Below are 26,733 nucleotides of genomic sequence, written 5' to 3'. Positions count from 1 at the left end.
CATGACTCACAGTAGACTTTATTGAGAGTTATCAGTACTTAAACTGCCCACTTCTTGCCTACAATTCACTCTTCAGTTCTCTCCAATCTCACTTCTGTACTCACAGCTTCACCAGAATCAATCCTGTCAATGGTGATCACCACTGACCTCAAGGTAGCTAAAACCGTAACATCAAAATCCTCATCTTGCTAGATTCCCTTGAAGCATACAAAGAAGTACCCCCGCCCTTTCTTCCTGAAGCACTCCCTCATGGACTCCATGGCACGTGCCATCCCATTTTCTTCTGGCTCTCAGCTCATTCCACATAGGCTCATTCACTGCTTTCTGCCTCCCTAAATCTCTGGCAGGTGTCTGGATCAGGTCTTGGGCCCCCTTTCTTATCTATCCACATTGTGTCCTTCACTTCTAATTATTCAACAAAAACGTTAGAACATCTATGTGCCAATGACTCAAATATTTCTTTAGAAACGACCTCTTCTCTGAGTCTTAACTGCCTACAATGACATGTCTAAGTATCTATTTAAGGACATCTGCATGGTTCAGATGGTTGAGCATCTGACTCTTGATTTCAGCCCAGGCTATGATCCCAGGGTTGTGGGATCAAGCCCCATGTCGGGCTGCATGCTGAGCAGGGAGCCTACTTGGGATTCTGTTTCTCTCCCTCTGCCCCTCTCTCCCACTCACTCTCTCTTTCTCTAAAATAAACTTCAAAAAATCTATTTAAAGGCATCACGAAATCATAATGTCTAAAACAGAAGTAATGGTTTCTCCCCACATGCTTTTCTTGCCCATCCTGGTAAATGACAACATTGCCCAACAGTGGCCAGACCAAAACTGAGTCATCTCTCCCATTTTTTCAGCCCACCCTCCAACCCCACATAAAGTCCCTGAGCACATCCTGCACACTCTTTCATCTCGGGATACTCCAAAAAGCTCCACTTTTGTTCCATCACTGCCACATCTCATTCCTCCATCCCCATTAGAGCATACATACCATCTTGCTTTATTTCCTTCATACTATTATTCACGATCTAAAAACAAATTTGATTTATTATTGTTTCTTCACCACCTGCCCCATGTGACATAGGTTTCATGGAAGCACACTTCAACATGCACATCTTTCTTTAGGACCAGGAAAACTGCCTCACTCTATTATGTAACTAACATTTGAGAAAAAATGAATGAGTGAATGAATGAGTGAATATGTACAGCTCTTGGACTGTGAGACATTTCTGAGCTGCATCCAGTGTTACTTCTATTTACATCTCTAATTCTTAGAACAATGCCATTCTAATAGCAGATGCTCGGTAAATGATGAGTCTTTTTGGAGTTTTAGAATCTCTGTTACTGATTGTATTGAAGGGACCTCAAACCTGACTTGAATCTGCTTCAGTAGATTATACTAAAGAAAGATTTTTATGAAAATATTAATTAGAATGAGATCATATTATAAATCCAAGCACACATTGGGAGGAAAAAAAATCCAATTCCATCTAAAGCAGCCCATAATATTTTTTCCCCCATGAGACATTCTGCCTCACCATCTGTCCTAAATATTATTTTATTTTCTTTCTTAACTGAATTTGCAAAGAAATGGAACATCTGGATGGAAAAGGTGGTGCATACTGGGCTGAAATTTAATAAAGAGATGTGATGGTCTTATGAATTGGAACTTGAAGATACATTTACATCACCTTGAATTTGCTATAGTTATTTGAATGGCCTAAAGAGATTGTAAACAAAGATAGTGATCCTAATAAGTGAGAAGGATGCTCAAAGCCCTGAAAGATTTTCAGCCGGGTCTCTTTTGGGTTCCAATGCTATCTCATGATATGGGAGAGGAAGTAAAATTCAGTCCTACAATGAATTATGTAGTGGCCACAAAATAGGCAGGCATTCTAAGCACATTAAGGAGGGAGAGTGATACCCTAGGACGCAAAGGCCTTTAAAAGTATGAGCAGGAAATAACAGAATGAAATTTGTTTTGGATAACATAAGCTAATAATAAATGGAGAAAAGCAATCTGAAGCATTCATATGCAGAGAATGGACAAAAGTGACACAAAAGGGTGATGATGGTAACAAAGTGTCAGTGGTTGTTATGTGATCTCGTCACCCCACACCAAAAATAAATAAGTGAAAAAGTAGGAAAGAAAGAAAGAAAGAAAGAAAGAAAGAAAGAAAGAAAGAAAGAAAGAAAAAGAAACAAACAAACAAGAATGGGACCCTTTCTCAAAATCATCAGCTTGATCAAGAGAATGTGAGTCTAGAAGAGATGCTCTCTCATTTCCCTCTCTGGGCTGCGATTTCACTTCGACAGAGTAAGAGAGTTACATCAAGTAGCTTTATGATCCCCCTCAACTGAGTCATTCTAATCAAGTATTTAGTTCTTGATTTTCCCCCCTTTAATCATTAAACCAGGTTTGCAGTCTGAAGATGGGGAAATGTTAGCAAAATGAAAACAGAGGATGGTACAGTTGAAACCATTCTGAGAAACAGGACAGGACTACAGCAAACAACAGGAAATCAAAATTTGAAGCTCACCTCTGTCACTAACTTACTCTTCAGTACCAGTAACAGAGAATCATCATTCTGGGTTTTGGTCTTTGTGTCAATAAGTATCTTTGTGTCAATTAGTATCTTTAATGTCCATTTATTTTTGAGAGAGAGAGAGAGAGAGAGAGAGAGAGAGAGAGAGACAGAGAGAGTAAAGGCGGGAGAGGGGCACAAAGGACCTGAAGCAGGCTCCAAGTTGACAACAGAGAGCACTGATGTGGGACTCAAACTCGTGAACTGCCAGACGATGACCTGAGCTGAAGTCAGATGCTTAACCGACTGAGCCACCCAGGCGTCCATTCCTACCCATTTTAGAAAGTGGTTGTAATGATCAGATATTATGACAAATACTCAGACACGTGATTGTTTTCACATTTTCTTAACACAGATACAATCTGGAGCTCATCTCCCAAATCATCAGGTGGCTTTCTCGACTCACTGTCTTAGCCTTAGCTTCATGTCACCTGCTCTGTGAGGCCTTTTCTAACCATGCTGCCTCCGCTCCAGTGTCTGCAGGCTATCCCACTATTCAATTTCACTTTCCACAGAGCATTCGTTGCTTCAAAAGTTTACTTGGAGAGCCTGGGTGGCTCGGTCAGGCCTCCGACTCTTGACTCCAGTTCAGGTCACGATCTCACAGTTGTCAGATCAAGCCCCATGTTGTGCTCTGTACTGACGGTGTGCAGCCTGCTTGGGATTCTCTCTCTCCTCTCTCTGCCCCCACCCTGCCTGCATGTGAGCATTCTCTCTCCCCTGCCCTCAAAATAAATAAATAAATACACATTAAAAAAAAAAAAGTTTACTTGGTTACTGCATTCTCTCTAAATAGAATGGCAGCTCTTTGGGAGCAGAAACATAGGCTGTTTTGCCCGAGACTACATTTCCAATTCCAGGACACAGAAGACAATCAGTTAATACTGCTGAACGCATGACTGTGTAGTACCACAAGGATCTCTAGAAATGATCTAGTCCACGTGCCTCCTTTTGCAAATGTGGCAACTAAGAATCAGAAAGGTTAAGTGACTCACTGAATGCTGTACAGTTAATTGCTATAGGCGAAGGGTTTGGGTTGGCTAATTAAGGCTCATTATATAAATATTGGGGAGCTGTGATTTCAAAAAGAAACTGGTCTGTGAGAAATAGGTGTATATAAAGAGAAAACAACGCACCCAAACAAAAGTCAGTATGCGCACACACGCGTATCCTTCAAGTCCATAAAATAAACAGCTTACCAATCTTAGGGCATCCTCACGTTTCCAGAGAAGAGAGACTTCTGGGCAAGTGGATGCAATGTTAAATAACGGTGGCCAAGGAATTGAGGATGAATCAGGGCACCACATGAAAACCAAGCCAGTCACCCCAGTCTGGCACAGCTGATCGTGACTAAGGTGACCGCAGTATGCTGGGTTCTTGGTGGGGTTCCCATGCAAGAAATTGGAGTGTCAAAATGGATCCCTCCCACCAGAGCCCTGATTGGTTTGGCCCGCTTCGAAGACCATCCTCCTGCCATATGGTTCAGATAAGTCCAAAAGATGAGCCATTCAAGCCACAGAGGCCTCCACCTCCAAGTTGGTGAGATGTGCCACACTGCTCTAAAGGGCAGAAGCCAACTCAACGGGCAGAAACGTACTCGGGTAAGTTTTCTTTACCTTACATGATGGGTGGGCTCCTCTTCTGCCCTTGAAAGAGGATTTTATGTTAATTTGAATCTGTATGCTCTTTGATTCGTATTGTTGAACTGCATTTTGTTGTTACAGTAATGTATATATATGCCTCTCTCTTCTCCCAATAAGGATAAAAAGAGGGGAGGGAAGGAAAGGAAGGAAGGAAGGAAGGAAGGAAGGAAGGAAGGAAGGAAGGAAGGAAGGAAGGAAGGAAAAGGGAAGAAGGAAGGAGGGGCAGGGGAAATTGGTCCCAAATTTTCACCCGGAATATTTAAAAATATCCATCAAAACCTGTTTTGTTTTGTTTTGTTTTTTATCAGAAATGATAAGGGTCAGCATAATTACTCATGCACAGAAAACATTTTAAGGAGTAGTGGTCGCTCCGACATCAATTTCTACTACCTGGAGAAGGGGATTGCCCAAATAAGACATGTAATTGCAGACTGCATAACTGGCTGTAGATTCCAGAACAGAGCTCAGAGAAGCTCCCTGTGGTTCCCAGATGACTGGGCAGACCAGTTTGGGGCCACTGAGGACCCTATATATTGTCAGAGAATGGGGCCCAAGGCAGGTACCATCACTGAGCAATATTCCTATGTATGAAGATGTTTAACTTCAAGAAGAGAAGTCTCAGGGGGGACACGGCAGAAAATTCCTCTAACAAACTGCAGCTGGTCTGAAAGTGAAATTGGCTGCCTCAGAAGACACTGGTATTCAGTCAACATTTTCCGACGGAGGTTTGATGATCATTGACAAGGCATAATCTGGCCCCTGCCTGCTTCTGCAGCCTTCTCTTTCTTCTCTAGTGTACCCCAGTCTCAGCTCAGACAGGCTCAAAGTGGCTGCTTCCAAAATGGACCACATTCCCCCCAATTTCCAGCACCGCTTTGCCTCTGTCTAGTCTCCACTCATCTTTAGCCATTATGTGACCACTCCTGCAAAATCTCTCTGGCACTCCACTCCAGGCGGGGGGTGGGGGTGGTGGGGGTCGCCTGCCCCTCTCTATGTCTTCCCAGGGCATCCTCTACGTCTCTAATTAAAATTTTAGCTACCAGGTAGTAAGTGTATTTGCCAAATGAATAATCAGATGACTTGGTAAGTGCCAGGCACTATGTTAAATGTTTTCCAATATGTAATGTCATTTAATCCTAGAAGAGCCCTATGGGTTTGTCTGGTGTTGCTATTATCCCCATTTAACAGACAAGGAAATTCATGCATCAAGAGGGTAAGTCATTAGCTTCACATAAGGTTTCATAAGCTGTAGAAGCAAGAATCCAATCCTGACTAGTTGGATTCCACAATCCATGCCCCTCCGTCCGCCCTTGCTGCCCAGTTCACGTCTTATGTGTGGAAGTGGACACTGAGAGGGATCTAAAGAGACAAGCGAATCTGATTCTGTCCGAGACGCCCTGCCATTCTGTGTTATTGGAGGCCCAGGGGTCTGACAGAGCTGTGGTCACGCCCCTGCACTATACTTAAGGAGCTGGGTGTCCATGAACAGCACACTTCACCTCTGCGTCCCGGTTTCCTCTTGGGCTAATCCGTGTAATAACGAGTATTTTCCCAGCTGTTAGGAGGATGAACCTAGAAGCTGTATGGAAGGCACCTGGCGTGGCATCCAGCATGAAAAAAAAAAAAAAAAAAAAAGATTCCGTGAAGGACCAGGAAGTCTCCCTTTCCCTAAAGGAAGCAATCCGTCTCTGCTATTCTGTGCCAGTTAAACTGCACGGGCTCAATCACTTACGTTTTGGTTAAACCTTTTTAATTTTTTTAAAGTGGAATCCGACTTTCGTTGGCAGGTGATTGAACACACAGGGCCCAGCCTCCGGGCCCACAGTCCATTAGGGAATTTACGAGGACAGATGGGGAGCCTTCAACTCAAGTACAGCCTTCAGAGGCCAAGCTTACAAAGCCATCAATTTCCTTAACAAAGAACACTGGCTTAAATGCCCCCTTAAAGCCGCTATTTACACAGCTATCCACTTCCTTTTGAATTCGCTGCCTGGGGGGTGGCCTACCTGCAGTCCTTTCCAGCTACTGGTGAATTAGGCTCCCCTTCCGAAAAGGAAGCTGGCAGAGATGGGGCCTGAGCTTTGAAAAGGAGCTCAGTTTGGGGTTATCTGACCGTCCTGTGGGGGGAACCTAAAAGTGCCCACCAAAGCCCCTGGACCTGCCCATCCCTTCTGCTAAGGTTCTAAAATGTTTGGACCTTGTCAAAGAGTTAAGGCCATGGCCAGCATGGAGACAGAGAAGGAGGGTTACCACTGAGCTCCTCTCTCCTTTATACTGAGGTAAAATGGGGCTCCAAAGAACATTCTGGTTAACATTTGTATAGTGCTTTGCAGCTCTGTGGCGTGTCAATACTGTAATGTGGTCCTTTTATAGATGAGGAAACTAAAGTAGCTCCCATTCCCCTTTTGTGGCAGAAGTGGGACTTGAACACTAGCCACTCAGCTCCAGAGCCTGGGCACAAAACCACCACAGGAAAGACATCCTGCCAGAGAGGCCCCCGAGAATGCAGAAAAAAAGCCCGTGATTCACCCTGGGGTTTGCCTGCCTCTGAAGACCAACAACGCACTACCACACTTTGCTGCCTGAAAAATAAAACTGTTCTTAAGAAACACATCCTTCCTTCACTCATTTTTTCTGTATTTACTGAGCCGCCAATTATTTGCCAGGTCTGGGACTGAATTCTGGGGAGTCCGATGAATGACGCAGGATCTCACGCTCCCGGAGCTCAGTGTGTGTGTGGTAAGAGCTGCACAGCATTTTGTCCTGAGGTACAAGATGCTGTGGGAGCACAGGGGAGGGACTCCCAACACCAAGCACACAGCCCCCAGGGCTTCCCTTGGGAGGTAAGGGGCGGGGGGCTGAATCTCTGAGAGGTCCTAGGACTGGGGGTGGGGATACATTCCAGGAAGAGGCCCTCTGTAAGCACATGGATGGAAGCTGGAAACAGCCTAGTAGGTAAAGCACAAAAGATGTTGGAACATGAAGCGTAAATGCCCGGTTCAGACCTTGAAAGCCACAAGAAGGGATTTAGATTCATCTCCAGGGCAATGGGGAGCCACCTGGTACTTCAGATGTAGAGTGGAAAATGTTTGCCTTTTAGGAAGCTTGCTCTCACTACATGGGAGAGGGTGGGCAAGGGCAAGCCTAGAGGGGGATCCTGCGACCCGTTCGTGTTCTCTTGCAAAGGTCTGGGCAGGAACCGGAGGGGACTCAGGCAGAGCAACAAACTCAGGGAGAGGGAGGAGGGACTCATTTGGGAAGGGGTTTGTTTTCAAAGTAAAATGGGTGGGATGGCGATTGTCTGGATGTGGGGAATGACTGAGAGGGAAGAGTTAAGGATGTTTCCTAAGCTTCTAGCTTAAATGTCTGGTTTGCCAGTGGCACCACCAGTGGAGATTGAGAAAAACAGGAGCTGCAGCCAGTCTGGGGAGGAAATCTGTCCGCTTGCTATCAGATGGGTGGAGTTTGAGTGCCTTTGGGGCATCCCATTAGAGCAACCAGGTATACAAGTCCATGCACAGGTCAAGAGAAAAGCCCAGACTGAAGATGGAGATTTGGGGGTCTTTGTTGTTGAATGATGAGCTTGGGGAGAGAGGGTAGCACCAGAAAAGCTCCTTCTGGGACTTTGGAGAGCTCTAATAGTTCAAGGGGTGGGCAGAAAGGTCTGTGTAGGGATGGCCAGAGGGGTTAGGAAAAACTGGAAAAGGGTATACTTCAGAGGTCCTGGAAGTGTCAAAATTTCAAGAAAGAGCCGGATAAATTAAGGGAGAAACACACTGAAATATGCCTGTGCAATCAAGATATTTAATAGAATCCCACTCACGGCTTTTCTGAGTAAAGATTCTTAAGTTTCTGCTTGATCCCTTTCAGGGACAGGGCATTTGCTACTTGTAAGAACTAGATTATTAATAGCAATAATAATCGATATTTACTGAACACTTTCTGAAGGACAGGAACCAACCATCCCAAGCGCAGCAGGTTTGGCCATCTCTAGTGCCTAGTATGGACCTCACATGTAAGGGGCGCTCAACAGATCGGTGATGAGTAAATTCATAAAGAAATGAAATAGCTACCCTGTGAAGTAAAGAACAGCACTCCCATTTCACAGATGGAAAAAGATATTTGGTGGACTTAGCCCAGAGCAGAGAAGTGGTCCCCTGTGCTTTTGGATCAGGTCAATTGGTGTCTCTGTTCCCCTCTCTCTCCCCGCTCCCCTCTCTTTCAGGTCAGGTCAATTGGCTTCTCTCTCTCTCTCTCTCTCTCTCTCTCTCTCCCTCTCTCTCTCCCCCCCCCCCCGTGTGTGTGTGTGTGTGTGTGTGTGTGTGTGTGTGTGTCTTTGTCTCTCTCTCTCTCTCTCCATTCAGGAGTTTTCTTGGCAAAAGGCACAAAGACAAATGGGGAAGTGGAGGGGTATAAGATGCTTGTGTGGCCCTCTCGTGGGTAATGAGGCTGAACTCAAGTTATATGCGTAGTTCTGGACTCCTGAACTCACGGACCAGCTCCAGCCAGGACTTGTACCAGCCCTGCCAAAGGCAGTTAAAAGTGTAGTTCAAGCTTATGGATGATGTGGGCTGGGTTTCTGACTGGTGTTGAAAGCCAAAAATCACTCTGATTTCTCTTCAGATCACTTTGCCAAGAGAAGTACTTCGTGGGCCCTTGAAGAGCATCCCAGCCAGGGGAGACTGATCTTACAACACCGCTCCGGAGCGCGTCACGCTTCCGCCCAGAAACTGCTCCTTGATGCAGGATCACACTCAGACACCCACTCATCTTGTGACTTCCCCAAAGCTTTCTTTGGAACCAGTTTACTCACGGTACCCCCCCCACCACCACCAAAAGAAGCCTCATTCTGGACCTTTGTAGCAGCAGAGCTCTACACCTGCTCTAACTGAGCCCAGGTGCCCAGGAAGTGGTCAGACTCACCCCCCCCCCCCCCCTCCCCGTCCAGGGCTTTGCAATTCCTCCTGCGTTCACCTCCCACCACACATCCTCAATGAAAAAGTCTTCTGAGGTCCTCCAGTCAAGAATTTCTGCTGCCACTTGTCCCTCCTATCTGCAGCCTACCTAACACAGAGCTTTGCATGCAGCGGGCGCTTAATAGAGACAAAAACTAGGGTGAGGCTGGTCACATTTGCTCCCAGCTGTCTTTGCATGACCCTGTGGCTGTGCCTTGGAGGGAGAGAAGCCAACTTCAGCCCTGGTGAGCAGGGCTGTAGACAAGGGGCGTGGAACATTTTATCTTTCTGTTTGGCAAATGGAAATTGAAAACCCAATCCCTTAAAAATTATCATCATCTCAGATTTGCCTTATCTTCAGTTCTTCTTGGTACTTAATCAGTAGCAGCCAAGAGAAAGTCTCTTTTAGTTTCTCCCTCTGTTAAGTATTTAATGATCTGTAAACAAACACTTCAGACAGTGTTTCTTAAAGAGACCCTGGGATCCTTTTGTTAAGTGAAGACTCCTTTCCTCTGCACATTGTTTCCCCTTCTCATTATCTGTTTGCAGGCAGCCTGTTCAGCTCTTGAGAGGACACATTTTATTAGATAACCTTAATGATCGAGAGGTAGTGTAAATTAATCGTTCAGCCTGCGGGCTTAAGAGCCAGACTTCCAGGGCGGGAATCCCTTACTGGAAGCCTTGAGTAAATTACTTAACATCTCTGTGCTTTTTTCTTATCCAGACATCTTACCATCATATTAAAACTACCACATAGGGTCAATGCAATTAATCAAAGGAGTTAATAGAGAAAAAGCATTCAATTAATGAAATTAATCAAATTAATCATGAGCTATTTCTACTGTAATGTCTATTGTCTGGGATGATGAAATAGAAGAAGACTGGAATTATACAAACATATCTTACCACTCCTACTTGTTCTGAAAGTCTGGTGTATGGGAGGAGGCCACCAGCTCCCCTCCTTGTGGAGCTGGGTGGATGTTGGTTCAAATCCCAGCTTTGCTGTTTAATAACCACCTGCTTTGGACAGGTCACTTCATCTCCCCGAGCCTCAATTTCTCCTTGTGTAAAAGGGGAGTAATGGTCCCTGCCTTCCTGCAGCCTCGTGGAAATCAAGACGGGAGGCCACGTGCCCTGTGCTGTGTGGGATGCAGTACTCCCGAAGGTTTGTTTCCCCTCGTGGTGGTTTTCCAGCTCAATAAATACTCATTGAATGAGGGCCACTTTCTCAAAAGTCACTTAAACAGTTGGGGGCTCTGTTGTGTCATCTGGAAAGTGGTGATAATAATGCCTGGTTGCCAGGGGCTGCCATGGGGTTGAAATGAGACCACGTAGTAGGTTCTCCATTAATATCAATACACCACTCCCTCGAGCAGCCCCAGGAGGATCCATGACTCCATCCGCCTTTAGGCGGTGAGCAGTTTGGGCTCCACTGGCCACTCTTTTCTGCCACAGAGTCAGTTAGTGACCGGCTCCAGCTGAGTGCTGGGGACACAGGGCTGGACAGGATAACTTCTTCCATGAAGGGCAAGAGAGCCCGATGTGTATTGGGAAAATGTTGGGGGGAGTCAAGACAATTACAGCTACACTTCTACAGGCCCAAGAGCAAGATGGATAAGGCCATACCTTCATCTCTTCATCTCTCACGCTCCTTGATCTCCCTAAATGGCTGTTTTCTTACCCACCTATATAGTCACCCATCTATGCCAGTGGTTGGTTGGCAACTTTTTCTGTACAGGGCCAGACAGGAAATATTGTGGCTCCGTGGGCCCTACAAGGTCTCTGCTGGAGCTACTCAACTCTGTCTTTGTATTGGCAAACACCTACACCAAGGAACATAAATGGGTTTCGATGAAACTGCATGTACCCATAAACGGGCAGCAGATGGGAGTCTGGCCAAGGGCAGAGGTTGGCTGACCCCCGACCAGTCCAAACATGCATAGACACGCAAGCCTCTGGTGCTTCGCGCAGGGCTTGGCACAGAACATCACACCAGGGGCAGCAGCCCCACTGAGGTCTACAGGGACCTCAAGGATCGGAGCTCGCAAGGTATCAGCCTCCTCCCCTCCTTCACTGCCTTCTGGCTGTGCTGCCTTTCTGTGGCACCCTCTCAAGTTGTCTCCTGCCTTGAGGATTTGATAGTCTGAGCTTCTTACACTCCTTACCCCGTCACCCTGTTCCACGTCTCCTTAATCTGTCCGCTTCTTTGACCTTCCAGTCCGAGCTTAAATGTAGGTGTCCTCAAGGAAGCCGTCCCTGACTCCTCAGTGCAAAGGAGGCCCTCCACTTACACACCTCTAAGTACATCCACCGACTGGCATTTTCAACAATCACATTCAGATACTTCTTCGGGTCGTTTCCCTGGCCTGCCTTGCCACACCGGGCTGGGCACACAGCAGGCGTCAAGAAACGTGCGAATGAATGACACAAAGTGACCCAGCAGCCAGCTGGCCCCATCTTCTGCCTGGTTCTGACTGCCTATGTTAGCTGTTTTATTCTGCAGGCTGCAACACCGGGCTTTTCACACAATCCCGGCTGCCCATCCATCATTTTATTTTAGGCACATTATTTCTCTGTCCAAAAAGAAAAGGAGGATACAATTAGGTCTATATCCCTCACTTGCTTAATATTTCAATTTCCCCCAGGGCACTCCCTTCAAGTGGAGATCACAGCTCATGAATATTAAATGTCTCTTCCAACACAACATGGTCCCCAAGAAAGAGCAGGGAGCCAGCAGCTAGGAAAATTCCCCGACACCTGGCCCCCCAGGCCTCTCTGTCTCCCCAGCTACCTCGGTCACAACCGCACTGATGCGCAGCAAGGCGCATGTACGTGCAGGCTGGTCTCTGGTCACTTTAAATGCCATAAAGAAGCCCTTGTTCTTGGCTACCCAGATTCACCTGCCTTGGAGTCAGGCTGCCTTTCAAAGGCACACATCAAAGTGTGGTCTTGATTCCTCAAATTCAGGCAAGCTCCAAGTCCTTCTGAGCCCGACCCCTCCCTGCGAGCCAGGAAGCCGACCTGGGCTGAGGGCTAGAATTCCTCCCTTCTGGCGTCACAGCCTCCTGTTTCTTTTCATTCCAGCCTGGCCTCTCTGTGGGGTAGGCCTCCCGGGTTTCCGAAGGAGGTGGCAAGCTGAGGTCTGAGGCTGGATGGCAAGCTTGATCCTAACCGGTGCTGACTCGACTCGGGGTGTTTGAATGCATCCATCAGACCTCCCGGTTGAGGACTTCAGATCTTCGGTCCTGCCCCTCTCGGCAGCCTTCCGCCCCATCGCCTCCCTTTCCTGCTCCTTTGTCCCCTCAGTGACCCCCTTTGACCCTGTGGGTTAAAGGAATTCCTTTCTCCTCCCAAAGCCCTCATTTCTTTTAAAATGCACAGTTTAAAAACAATAATGATCTGGGATTTAAATTCTGGAAGTCAGAGTTGAAAGGGCCCTGGGAGCTCATCTAGCTCACCCCATCACCTGATAGCTGGGGAAGCTGAGATCAAGGGGGTTCGATCACTTTGTACAAGGGACCTCCGCATTTTTCCGGCAGATCAGGCTCAGGACCACTTTTGCCCGGGATGGACTGGAGGCCTTTGTATCCGTCACAACTGACATGGGAGTGAGGAAGGGGAAGTGGCATTCACTGACATCGTAGAACATCCGCTAACTGCCATGCATTGTGCTAAACACCCTACAGACATTATGCCCATCTTCCTCTAAACAGAACTGTGGGGTTATAATTATGCCCGTTTTCCAGAGAGGACACGGAGACTCTGAGAGAGGATGGGAGGAGCCCAGGATGACCCAGGTAGTAATTACAACAGAGAGACGTTTGAACTCAGGCACCTCTTGTCACTACCAGATTGCCATGACAACAGGATGAAGTGTCAAAAGTCCTCCTAAGCTAAAAAACAATGTGGCTACTGTCAATGGAGGGTGAGCTGTTAAAAATGAAAATACGGCCCGAAACACAGGAGGGCCCTATGTTGGGGGCATGGGTTTACGCAGTGGAATGTTTATAGGGTGATAATAACTGAAAGTTGTAGCTTTCATGACTCATGAGAAAAGAACAGAAGGACCTATGCGTTCACTTTCATTCCTGCTGTGAGCCAAGGGCACCAAAACAGAAAGAGTGGAAAAGAGAAGCTGTCTGCTGGTTTGGGGGAGTTCATCTGGATACTGGACATGGTCTTTAGAGGCAGGCAGATGGGGTCTTGAAGTCACTTTTTCTGATCTCCCTGGCTGTATGACTTAGGACAAGCCACTGAAACTCTCAGCACCTCAGTCTCCTCATCAGCAGAATGGGCAATATTAGTCTGTGCAGAAGACTTGCTGGGGAAATATGAAGTCATCTGAAAAACACATTCTTAACACAGAAGCTGGTACAGCTGGGTGCCTACTAAATGAAGCGACTTCACGGTTCAGTGTGTAGATGCTGCCCAGGGACTGTGAACCACACTTCTGCTATTTCTAGCTGTGGGATTTTGGACAAGTTACTTAACCTCTCTGAATCTCAGATGATGTCCTCTAGGAAACTGAGCTAATAACATTATTTATCTTACAGGATTCCTGGGTGGATTGATACAACTTCTGAATTTTTGGTATTAATAACAGTAATAATACAGTAGCAGCAAATGCACATGTAACACTCACCAGGTGTCACTGCTTTAAAACACACTTTACATGTATAACTTTGTGTCATCCTTGCAATAACTGTTAAGAGGTAGGATCTACTACTAACCCATTTTACTGCTGAGAAAACTGAGGCCTGGGTTACAAGTGCCTGGGCCAGGCTTGTCACCCATAATCAACGTTGGGTTTGTTTTGTGTTGTTTTGTGTTTTAATTTGAGAGAGAGAGAAGGCCCCTGGGTGGCTCAGTCAGTTAAGCATCCTACTTCAGCTCAGGTCATGATCTCACAGCTCGTGAGTTCAAGGCCCACATTGGGCTCTGTGCTGACAGCTCAGAGCCTGGAGCCTGCTTTGGATTCTGTGTCTGTCTCTCTCTGCTTCTCCTCTCTCTCTCTCTCTCTCTCTCTCTCTCTCTCTCTCTCAAACATAAATAATATTAAAGAATTTTGAGAGAGAGAGAGAGAGCAAGCAGGGAAGAGGAGCAGAGGAAGAGAGAAAGGATCTTCAGCAGGCTCCGAGCTCATCACAGAGCCTGACGCAGGGCTCAGTCGATCCCACGACCCTGGGATCATGACCTGAGCTGAAATCAAGAGTCGGGCGCTCAACCAACTGAGTCACCCAGGCGCCCCCAGCATCTCTGTTCTTACCTATCACTGTGTCATGTGTCATTATGCCAGCACCAAGCATGCCACCCAGCCTAGCTGACGGTCACCACCTTCCCCACCAGCACTGCAACTACTGCTAATATTTCTCTTCTCTTCTTGTGATGGCCTGTCTTCAAGTCCAGGGACAGGATGCTTTATTTCAGGAAGGTATTTCGGTGAAAGCTACTATGTTTCCCACAGAGGGAAGTCTGAAGTCATACACGCATCTAGGAGAAGGTTTATTTTGTTTTTCTGATTTTCATTTTTTTGTAAGGTGAGAGGTAGATCGTCTTATGATTTCACTTTGTTAGAAAGAAAAATAATAATAAATGCAACTCCCGGCAGAGCCCATTCTCCCTCCCCCTTCCATTCCTCCTCCCCCCCCCCCCAACCAGATGCTGTTTTTCTTTTTAGTCACTGTTGTTCTAAAGTCTCATCAGAACATCCACCAAGAAGACATGGCGATTCATCTTCTTGTTTTCCTTTCTCGCCTTGGCTCAGAGCAGGCCAGGGCAGCCTGACAGAGGGGCCACAAGGCTCTGTGACCCCCGCCCCTCCCAGGGACTGGTGGGTAGGAGGATTGATCTCCCCTCCTCCCCCTCAGCTGCCTCACAGATAATTGAGTTACTGGCCCTGGGACAGGGCTGGAGATGCTATGTCAGGGACCAGAGACAACGTCATGCTAACGGCAGGGAATGGTGGGGAGAGAGGAATTATGAAGAATTGAGAAAAAGAGATACACAGGGCATGTGTGCATGTCAGGGAATGACAACATGGGGGGCCATTTGCTTTGTTTTCCTAACTGTATATCGGCCTCAAGCAGGATTTGAAGCCTTGGAGGCTTTATTTTGTTATTATTATTTATTAACGTTTATTTATTTTTGAGAGACAGAGACAGAAAGAGAGAGAGAGAGCATGAGTGCAGGAGGGACAGAGAGAGAGAGGGAGACACAGAATCCAAAGCAGACTCCAGGCTCCGAGCTGTCAGCACAGAGCCGGACGCAGGGCTTGAACCCTCGAACCATGAGATCATGACCTGAGCTGAAGTCTGATGCTCTACCAACTGAGCAACCCAGGCGCCCTGCCTCAGAGGCTTTAAATAGATGCCTGACACACTGAGGATGCCTCAGTGCCCAGCAGGAAAAGAAGCCCAATAGCCCGAGCTGGATCCCTCTCGTGTCACAGAGGGGGAAACTGAGGCTCTGGGATCCTGAGCTGCGGCCCAGGCCCTTACATCTAAGCTGATCCGTGAGCCCCGCCATCCTGAAGGTTGCAGGGTGGTAAATCCAACGGTAAATCAAAAGGTAAATCAAAACGGAGCAGGAGGAACCCTCCCACAATGGCATCTCCTGTAAGGGAGCGTACCTCATCTCAGAAGGTAGCTCACTTCCAGCACTGGCTTGAGATGGGTCGCTAAGGGGAGCCCCTCTTGGGGATGCTTCACAGTTTGTCTAATTTGACCATCACCTTCCCCCCCTTCAGCTTTTATCAGCAGCCTGCCTGTAGTTTACGACTCAGTGCTTTAGGAGCAGTGTTCCCGGAGCTGCTGAACAATGCCTCCAGCCGGTGCCTGTTTGGGGGTGGGGAGTTATCATTTTACCGATACCACATTTTTTAACTGAAGCCTCAGGCCTGGTGTATGTTATGTTTTTAAAAAGGGGGGGAGGGGAGAACAAGATAATTTCCACATTGCTGGGGATGTAGCCTGCATTGCCTAAGAGGTCTTGTGGGTGGTGTTCCTTTTAACAAGCAGCGTATTATGTGCCTGGGGATGAGGGCACTGGGGCGGGAAAGGGAAGTCTCAGGGTGTTGCATAATAACACATTGGTACCTTGGGAATACTTCCGGATGTGTGGGCTTCTGAAAAGTGAATGGGAAATGCCACCATAAATCTGTCACCCACCCTCACACTGGTGTTACCAAACCCAGGGAAATCACTGGCCCTGTTAAACGGTTGGTGACAAAAATAAAAATAAAAAAAAATAATAATAATAACAACAATAATAATAAAGAAGAAAAGAAAGTAAGGAAGAAGGACAGGAGGGAGGGAAGAAAGAAAGGAAGGGAGAAGGAAGTCATTCATTCAGATGGGGCGGGCAGTGTGGTAGAGAAGAAAACGTGGAGGCTGCCCACTCAATCTGACATGGGGTCACACCTCTATGAGCCCTGGTACCTTGAGCAGGTTAAGAGATCATAATAGCTCTTAGATCTCTCATCTGGATATAAGAGTTCTCCCATTGGTTCACACTAAAGAAAGGTGCATGACCCAGGGCATACCACCTAGTGGGTGCCCATAAATGGTGGTTGTTGATAGTCCTCCCCTCCCCCCCAAGCACACACTGAGATAAGTCACAGTAACATGCATCCAACACATCCAACTTGCTAGGAACGGGGTTAAACTTCACAGTATCTTATGACAACAATTTGCAGTCAGGATTCTAAGTGACAATCAACAGAAACCAACGTTGGCTAACTTAAGCAAAACAGGCAAACAAAATCTATTCAGAGAATATTGGATAGTTCTAGAACACTCTCTGGGAGGGCTGGAGAGCCAGGCTTGCATGCTCTGAAGCCCAATTCTAAGCTCAAGATTAGGTCCCAGGACTGGCCTTGTGAAAACATCAGAACAGAGTCACTGTGGTGCTAATGCTACGTGCTGTCACTGGTACTTTGGAAACATACGAGTTATAGCCATCCTTATCAAAATGGCTTCTGTGATGTCCCCATGTCTTACTACCACTAGCTTCTGATTCAATGTCTTACATTGGTGTGTCTGACCAAGGGAAAGTGTAGGGCTTGTGCCCACCCGCAAGCTACAAAGGGGGACTGGGGGAAAGAGACTTTGGGATTTTCAACTTTTATAGAGGGCCCTGGCTCTGCCTCATTATTATTATATCAAGGAGAGTTATTTCCTAAATCTAAGGAGATCCAGATAACAAGTATCCCAAATTATTGATAAACATCTTCCACAGTGGAGTCCCATGACTTTTACCATTTTCTAGATGAGAACACTGACGTTTAGCTAAGGTCCCATGTCTAAGCCATGGTATGAGAGCCCAAGTGAGTCTCACTCAGGCCTGTTCACTTGGCCACTGCCTTGACCAATATAATGATCAAACCAGTCCACCTCAGCAAAGCCTCCCACACTGCACTGCCATTTCTCTGACTCACATAAGTTGGATCTGGTGAGAGCCAAAGATTCACTGTCTATTCTTCAGCTATTCTTAAGGGAAGATGTTTTTCTAGACTCAAAGGCATGGAACTTCTCCTTGGAATGAAGTTCTTGGGAGTTGGGATCTCTGGATACACTCCCTAATTCCTGGAATGTCCTGTGTCTCATTGAGTCTCTATGATGGAATTCTAATGGGTGAGGGTGAGGGTGTAGGTGAGGTCCCTCCTCTAACACAAACCATACTGAATATACCAGGTAACTAAGAGTCACTATCCACACCACTGACAATTTTGTATTCCAGTTCGTTAATTCGCTATAGGAACTATTCTACAGCAGTGTGTTCCTCATTTACCCTGAAAACCCTACAAGACCAAGAGCTACTTTTTTTTTTTCCAGGTAGCTCACCATAGTCTGGGATCAGACTCTCTGGGGTTGAGTCCTGATTCTACCATTGAACTGCATATCCTTAGTTCACCTCTGTATGCCTGGGCTTCCTCTTTCGTAAAAGCAAAACGAAAAGGATTGTTATGAAAATAAGGGTTTGAAATGTGCTTGGTATATAATAGATGTTCATTGAAGATCATCATCACCAGCACAAGACTCAGAACCTAGTAGACACCAACAGCACATCAACCTTTTATCTATGAGGGTCCAAGTCTCACCTTCTTGGTACCTCCCTCACCCTCATCTCTTTCCTCTTAAACATCCCAGTTAACATAGTGTGAAAATCAGTGATCTAGTCCAAAACAGTCATTCTGGCTAATGTATAGGTGGGAAAGTTGGGCCCGAGGGGGTTAGGCACCCCAAGACTGGACTCACTGTCCAGTGCTATTTCTAAGAGTCTCCCAGGCCCCACCCGTCGACTTAAAATTCAGTTCTTTTTCTTAGATATGGCAAACCATGGCCTGGTTTTAACCTCCTCTCTGCACCAGGCTCCAATAACCAAGAGTATCAAAGACCTCAAATCCATGAGCCAGGGGTCAGCAAAGGTCTGTAAAAGGCCAGACGAGTAAATATTGTAGGCTCTTTGGGCCATAGGATATCTGCTGCAACTGCTCAATAATTTGTAGCCAGAAGGTAGCCATAGACAATACGTAAAGTAATGAGCATGCTGTGTTCCAGTAAGACTTTACTTACAAACATAGGCAGTAGGCCAGTTTTGGCCCATGGACTGTAGCTCGCAGACCCCTTCCATGGACGATGCACTTCTACCTGAAGGAGGCTTTCTTGTTTTTGTTTATTGCCACACAGTGCTGAAACAACCTACAACGTGGGTGTCGGGGCCACCCAAGCATCTCTTTTAGGATACCATATCTAACCCTCACACCACATCCTGCCTTCCTTCCAGAAGCATTTAAGTTACATGCCACCTTTGTGCGAGTAACATAGGAAGATATTTCCCAGCATGACTGGAGAGTGATGCTGGGTGTTGCAAAGATAGCGACAAAGGCAAATAGCTCATAGGGATGGGAAATAGTCACACACCTTGGAAATCACACAAGTCATGGGCAGGTAAGGCCCTTAGAGACCACCTACCTCAATCCTTTCAAGTTTACAGGAGATAAACTGAGGCCCAGACTAGAGAAGCAACTTGGCCAGTGTTAGGCAGCAAATTCTCAGCACAGTGAGAACTTTGGGTTTTCTTAATTTTCAGCCCAGGCTCCTTCCACCATACCACTAGGCTGACATCACGTTTTTACCATGGACCATACCCAGATCGACAGAAAACAACCTTCTGTCATTTAGAAACCCAAGGTCCTGCCTGGAAATTCTCCTCCCGTTTTTCCTTCCTCCATGTCTTCCTTGGCTTCCATCCACGGCAAGCTGTGGGACACCTCTTACTGTGTTGCTGAGCCCCTACCTGGTGCCAGGGAGACAGCAGGTGCTCAATCAATGTGTGTTGACAATGGAATAAGGGTGAACGATATATGGTGAAGAGCTCACAGTGCTCGCTCACAATCTCTAGGGAGAAGTCAGGTCTAAATGCGTCCCTGTAATGCACTGCAAGTGTGAGGACCCGATGACATTTCCTTCCCTTTAGTCTTCCTAGAAAATTGCCTTTCAGTGAGAAATCTTCCCACCAATGTTTTCATCCCCTCAGTAGCTGCCCCTTCCCGCTTCAGATAGAGCACCTCTGTCTTTTGTACTTGCAAATGAATTGTGATTAGTTTTCACCTCCAGCCCAGGGGATTAGCCGGGGGACCTTTGATCTTCAGGTATCGATTTGCATCTTAAAGGAAGTATGATCTCATCTGAGCCAGCTCAAAATTCCATCCCTGCCCCCCAACCCCTGACTGTTTACCAGCCCCGGGCTGGCCGGGGCCTCCCAAGTGGGGCTGTAACAACAAGAACAGCCAGACTCCTAGAGAAGCCAGAGGAAAACAAATTTCCCATCTGACTCAGTGAAGGTGGGAAAAGGACGTTTGCTTTCTAAACACAGGCTGGTCTGCTATTCCTCGAGGTTCTGAGTGTGCAGAGGGGACTGCAGTGGTTCCTGGGTCTCGGCTGGGGGTTGTGCAGCAAACTAAGCTGAGCATGTGCTTAAGAATCAGGCAGAATCAGGTTCAAGCCCTGGCTCTGTCTGTTCTGTCTTCTATCACTTCTAACTCGTGTGATGCTGGACAAGTTTTATCATTTCTCTGGCTTTTGATTTTTCTCATCTCTAATGAGAATAAAAAGCCTTAATAAAAATCTATACTCATAACCATCCTGGAGAGCTGGCAAGAAGAAGGGCTATGAGGTGAAGCTAGACTGAAAAAGAGTTACCAGCAGCCATTGCTGTCATCCAATGGGAACATGAGCTCCGTGAGGGCAGGTGCAAGTGCCCATTTTTGTTTGCTTCCCATTGCTGTATTCCCCAGTGTCTAAAACAAGGTCTGGCCCACAGGAGGCATTCAGCAAATATTTGTAATACAAAGGAGTAAATCACCATTAGTCATAAGTACTGCTGTTACTGAAGTGGCTATTCTGCACGGTCCCCTTCTCCAGCTAAGCCCAAAGAAATGACGAAGACTTACCAATGCAATTGAAGGAGTCCTCCTTTCGGCAGAAAAGGGAGCAGCCATCCCCATTGAGCTTATTCATATCATCACATTCTTCACCTTGGCTTCTGCAGACCAGGTACAGAAGAGAAATCTGTCAGAGCCGCTTCAGGACCACAGCTGGGCCTGGAAGAGCCCCTCCCAGGCCATGAACATCCCAAGAGGCCTCAGGCCAAATCCCTTGCCCTGTCTGAGTCTCCATTTCTCCATCTTCAAAATGAGACGTGTAAAGATATAAATTTGTAAGATCCTACTACATTGGCCTAACTTTGGACTTCCCATGACAAAGCAGAGTTCCTGCCTCAAACTCATTCTCTGAGATCTTGTTATTTAAGTCAGATGGGAGAAAGAAATGGATGAATGGATGAATGAATAAATGAACAGAACTTGCTCCTCTGTGTCTGGAAGATCTTGCTGCCATTTTGAAATGGTGGATTTGAAGGAAATTTCTGAGCTTCTGAAATATCAGCGCTATTCTTCACTATGACTTAACTTACCCCCCCCCCCACATTCCTCCCCCAATGAACTTAAAAATAAAGATTTTTTTTTTCCCAGTCACATGCTTGAGTCTGGTCTTCCTTTCACCAGGAAGTATTGCTCTCTCCATTGGGTATGTCATTTCATGGCATCAGGAACTCCAAGGGCCTTGAAACTATACTACTGGGAAACAGAATTGCCTCCTCTTGTTTTTTTGGTGTTTTGTGGGGTTTTCTGGAATACTTTCTATCACCTAAGAGTGATTCTGCAGAGGTTGGGATGGACAGAAAATGAGCAATGCTTTCTGAATTGGAAGGAAGAGTAAGAGCTGAAGGACTGAATGGATTGCCACTACCTGGACAATCCCCATCCATTGAGAAACAGAAAACTTGGTGTTAGATCCCCTTGTTCCAAACCATCTCCACTTGACCATTTAAATCAATTAAGACTACAAAAAAAGTTAAAATTCCATTCCTCAGTCGCCATAGCCACGTTTCAAGTCCTCGAGAGCTGTGCTCGAGAGCTAGTGGCTCCTGGACTGGACAGCACAGAATATGTTTCCATCACTGCAGAAAAATCCACTGGACAGTGCTCTTCCAGATGCTGAGTCTCTGTTTTCCCACAGGTTCAAATGGAGATCATTAGACTTGCTCCTTAGAGCCAGCACAAGGACAGAATGTAACTTAACATGGTTGGCATGGTGCATGACATACAGTAGATGCTTGGGGAATCACGGATCCCATTCCCTCTTAGTCCTGGGAGGTCTCTGCAGAGTGTGTGGCAGCTGTCCCTCCCTCCCCAGAGACCAGCTGGGACCTGTCACAGCATGGGAGAGGCCTCAGACTTTTCCTTTCACCCGGGCAATTAACACTGGGAAATGTTTGTTGCTTTTAGGAGGTGTTGGAGTAGCAGGATGGTGCCTTGCAATCAATCCTTAGGATGGCTGGGCCATCGCACTAATCACTGAGGAGGCACTCAAGTTCTCCCCTGTCTGCAAACCTAGGAGCCAGGGAGAAGGGAATTCCGTATTCCAAGCTGGGCCCATATTCCCAATCACTGCCAGTGAATCTCTTGTGTTTCTTAGCTATCTCATGGGTTATCTAGGGAGAGATTTTTTTTTTTTTTTGAACCTGGGCTGGTTTCCCAAAGCCACAAAGAACACATCTAACCCGCCTTCCCTCACCACCCAAACAGTATGTTCTCTTGGTTTAAGCAAAACATTGGTGTTACCACAAATATCTTCTAGGCATGATAGATCTATCATTAGATAGAGTTTCTGAGAAACCTCCTTTGACCTCCCAAGCTGGAGTGGATGGCGGTCTTCTCTGTGTCCAAAGCCACCAGGCTCCATCTACGATAGCACTTGTCAAACTGACCACCTCTGCCCATTTACCTGACAGCCCCCCTACATTGGGCTTTCAGATGTCAAAGGAAGCGACAGCCTTTGTCATCCTAGCCCCGCAATGCCAGGCACAGTGCCTGGGGTACAACAGAGAGCATGTAGCTATTCCTTTACTTGTTAGTTTTGTAGGGTTGCTGGTCACAAGGTGAGGCAATGGTGAATCCCAATGAGAACATGGGCTCTGGGTTCACATCTAGGTTCTGCTCTTTCCCGGGTATGTCAGGTTGAGAGAGTCACTAGAATCTTTGTACATGAGTTATCTCTTTTGTAAAGTATGGTAATAGAACCTGTTTTATATGGATGCTGTTCATGTGGTTTCACATGGAGATAATAGGGTAGCACAATGCTCGTGCATAGCGGAGGCTCAAAAAAGATTTATGAGTATTATCATTATATTCATCCAATGCTTTCATCCATTAGGGGCCTCATGAAGTGTTTAGTCTATCTGAATAACTTTGCAAATTCCCTTAAATACACATAGTAAATTCACATGTATCATCCCATGAAAAATCCAATTAGCTAAGATGATATTCCTCCTTTTCCTCAAAGTTTTTATTTGTTTGTTTTTGCCCAGGGAACCATCCATCAACTGCATTTGGTTTTCTCCAAAGCATGTCAACAAATATTTGGTACCTGTAGGTAACTTAGAAAATATTTGATGTCTGTGTAGGATACCAATTCTAGGTAAAAGTACTAAAAAAACTTTATTAAAAATACTACTTATATTAATAATAATTATAGTAGTAATAATAATAATAGTTTTAGATCAGCAAGAAGAATGATATTGTTCGCAGTATTTTACCAATACATCTCCATCTGGCTCCAAAATGAACAGACTGAGTTATAGGTCAGGTTCTACATCTGGTGAGTTTCTTTTTTTATTCTTTGTGCTCAATTAGAAAATCCCAAATCACAATTACGGGTTGTCAGCAATGACCGCAAGTGTTTCCTGGATATTCTGGACGCGCAGCTCAGTCTTAGACCCACAATGATGGGGCACTTTCCCTGGAGACTGCCTTGTTCAGTCGCTCAGTACTCCATCAGAACAGCTGTGTCAAGAGCCAGAAGTTGATGTCTTAATGTGGGAGAGAACAGTGAAAGGCTTCCCTTTCCCCAGTTGCATTACATTAAGCACTGGAAACTGTATCTTCATGTTTAGTTGTTGCATTTGGATGGGATTTTAAGTGCACAGGACAACATATCAGGAGTTTCATTCTCCGACCAATGAGGAGCTTTATCTTCTATGCTTCGTGAGTCAAATTCTTGGACATCAGGTGATTTGTACCATAATTCAACACTTAAAAATCCTTATATTATCTCCTTAATATTAAAACCTTGATAATTCATGCTTCGTAATTATAGCTGCAGGACATTTAAGACATGGATATATATCCCTGAGATATGTCATTTCAGCAATTCACTTGAAGTTGTGCAAATAATCATTACTGGCCTTGCCAGTGTCTATATTAAAAGAAAGCATCATTTTTTCATTCCCCAAACTGGAATTAGTACCCTTCTTGTCATAGCCCATATACTTCAGTCTGTGGGGGTGGTTGAAACTTGGACATTCTTTCTGCACAGCACGTTGAAAAGATGTAACATGCTGGCCGTCATCTGATCATATATGCAACATTCAATATTTCCTTCAATGGAAGTCATGACTAGAAAGCAAACTGCTGGCCAGTAACTGATGTCTGTGTGGATGGGTATTCATGTGCAAATGCTGTACTTGCACAACTGTGTTATCCTTGCTAGCCTGGCCGGTCCTTTCATCCCAAAGCAGGTTTCCAATTTACATTACATGCCACACGATCATCGGTACCAAATTAAATTGCTCTTCCCCTCCAGCACCAGAGTCAATGATGAACTGAAAGAAGGAGTCATCTAGCACTTTTCTTTCATATATGTACCACACCTATGAATCATGGTCTGCATATCAGCGGTTTCATCCAACTGTGAAACAAATTCTCTTTACGGCGCCCCTCCCCCTACAGAAACAGTCACTGCAATGCCACATTGCACAGATATTATGTGACACCCAACAGCGCCATTTAATGATGGGATTTCGCCAATAGCTTGTTTGTCCTCTCCATATGTGACGTTTATCATTAAAATTAAACCTGCCGACGATTTTAGAAGTCTCTTAGCATTAGTACAACTTGCAACCACGTTAGCAATAAGGAACACAAAGTTAGCAATAAGAAACTTAACTGCAAATGATTTCTGGTCCCTTTTTCGCCTCTAGGGAAAAAACTATTCGATGATGTGCCAGAAAACATTTTTGTGCTAATTTTGGAGGAAAAAACTCTTAGGAGGAGGTTTATTTTATTTTTTTGAAAAAATTTTTATTATTTTTTTTTTAATTTTTTTTCAACGTTTATTTATTTTTGGGACAGAGAGAGACAGAGCATGAACGGGGGAGGGGCAGAGAGAGAGGGAGACACAGAATCGGAAACAGGCTCCAGGCTCTGAGCCATCAGCCCAGAGCCCGACGCGGGGCTCGAACTCACGGACCGCGAGATCGTGACCTGGCTGAAGTCGGACGCTTAACCGACTGCGCCACCCAGGCGCCCCAAAAATTTTTAAACAATGCAAGACTCTTGATGGTTTCTTGCCCCTATTTCACAGTTGTGCAATACCTCACCCTGTGGACAAGGGGATAAATGGACTGATGACCCAATAAAATCCATGGTGTAGACATGCAGCTTTCTATTTTCTACTCACACTTTTCCTTTTTGGCTGCTCATGTGGAGTCTTTACACTTTCTGATTCCTTTGCCCCCCTGCACTTATTTATGTTCATGTTCAATATTCACCCTGGAGTGCTGTTTACTACATGTGGTTTCAGCATTATAGCAAGTTAGGATATTTTGTTATTTTGATGAGCCTATGATCCATTTTGTAAATTGTTACTATAACACGCTACAACAGAAATAACAAATAAATACACAGGTTTTAACAACTTGAAACAGTAGCCAGAAAAGAATATAAAAGTGTTTTGACCTGGATGCACAGCGTCCTGTTAGCTGAATGTGGGCTGGGATGGAAAAGACAAACAGAACCCTTAGAGTCAACATAAAACTGTAAGTAAGAGCATACTGTAGTAAGTACATGACAGTAGTCCTGTCAGAATCATATTCTATATTACATACTCGAGAAACAGATGTGTTCCAAGAAGAATCACTGCTTTTCTTTTGAGGCCAGCAAGCTACTTGCAGACAGGCTGCTGGGCATTGCTGGGAACTCACAGCTCACACATCGTAGAGTATCTCATAAGCTCTTCTATGTAGCACCCCGACCATCTCGCGGCCTGGTTAACATCACTCCCTCCCCTTTCATTAATGAGATCTACTTACTTCTGGATAATGCCGTCGCCACAATACCCACTCCCGTGGATGTATACAGCGGCAGGTGATGGCTCACTCTCTTCACTTCCCGAAATGGTGATGACCCAGTATTTGTACACACTGCCAAGACTGAGATCCCTGGAAAACAAAGAAGACTGTTAATGAAGATGATCAGCTACACAGACACAATTCTGGGGGCAGACAAAATTGATCCCCTTGAGGATATTCTATCAGTCCTGCTTACTTTTGAAAGCACACATACATTAAGCCATCCAATCATTTTTATCATCTGCTATGGTTAAGACACTCGCCTACGCATGACAGACCACACCAGAACGAACAGCAATAATAACTAGCACCAATTGACACATGACTGTGAATATTACTAGATACATTTTGATCTTTAATTTAACCTTCACAATAACCCTGGTGGGTAAGAGTCGGATGGTATGTGGCCCAAAATGAGGGTGTCTGGGAGAGAAACTAAATGGGATAAGCAGACAGAGTGGGGAAAGTATCATGCCAGATTCTGTGGGCACAGTCCGCTCTTTCCCCCTCATTTCAGGAACTCAACAAAACCCCATTACGTGTCAGTAAGCCCCTTCCTTATACTGCACATCCACTGGTTGTCCTTCTCCCCACCTCCTGCTCCTCTCCGTGTGCCTCACTCTAGACTAAAAGGAGCAACCATAGCAGCATCCATTAACTGACTGTCAGGCTTGGGGCTACACACGTGCTGTGTATTTTCTCATTTGAGATCAAAACAACCCTACGTGTGTACGAGTATTTTCATGTTTATTTTACAGATGATAAATCTGAGGCATTGAGAGGTTAATCAACTTGCTT

General features: G+C 45.7%; 1 protein-coding gene across 1 annotated transcript in view; it reads right to left on the bottom strand.

Moving 5' to 3' along the window:
- Positions 1-26,733, bottom strand: part of PAPPA (pappalysin 1) — a 242,095-nt gene that overhangs the window by 106,509 nt on the left and 108,853 nt on the right. The window contains exons 8-9 of the mRNA XM_030294042.1: positions 25,897-26,025; positions 20,639-20,730 (exon numbers count right to left, since the gene is read on the bottom strand). Of these exons, the coding sequence (XP_030149902.1) occupies positions 20,639-20,730; positions 25,897-26,025 (221 nt within the window). The remainder of the gene's footprint in view (positions 1-20,638; positions 20,731-25,896; positions 26,026-26,733) is intronic.

Source organism: Lynx canadensis, chromosome D4 (assembly GCF_007474595.2).
Source record: "Lynx canadensis isolate LIC74 chromosome D4, mLynCan4.pri.v2, whole genome shotgun sequence".
Classification (NCBI taxonomy): Eukaryota; Metazoa; Chordata; class Mammalia; order Carnivora; family Felidae; genus Lynx; species Lynx canadensis.
This window is presented reverse-complemented; position numbering and strand designations above follow the sequence as displayed.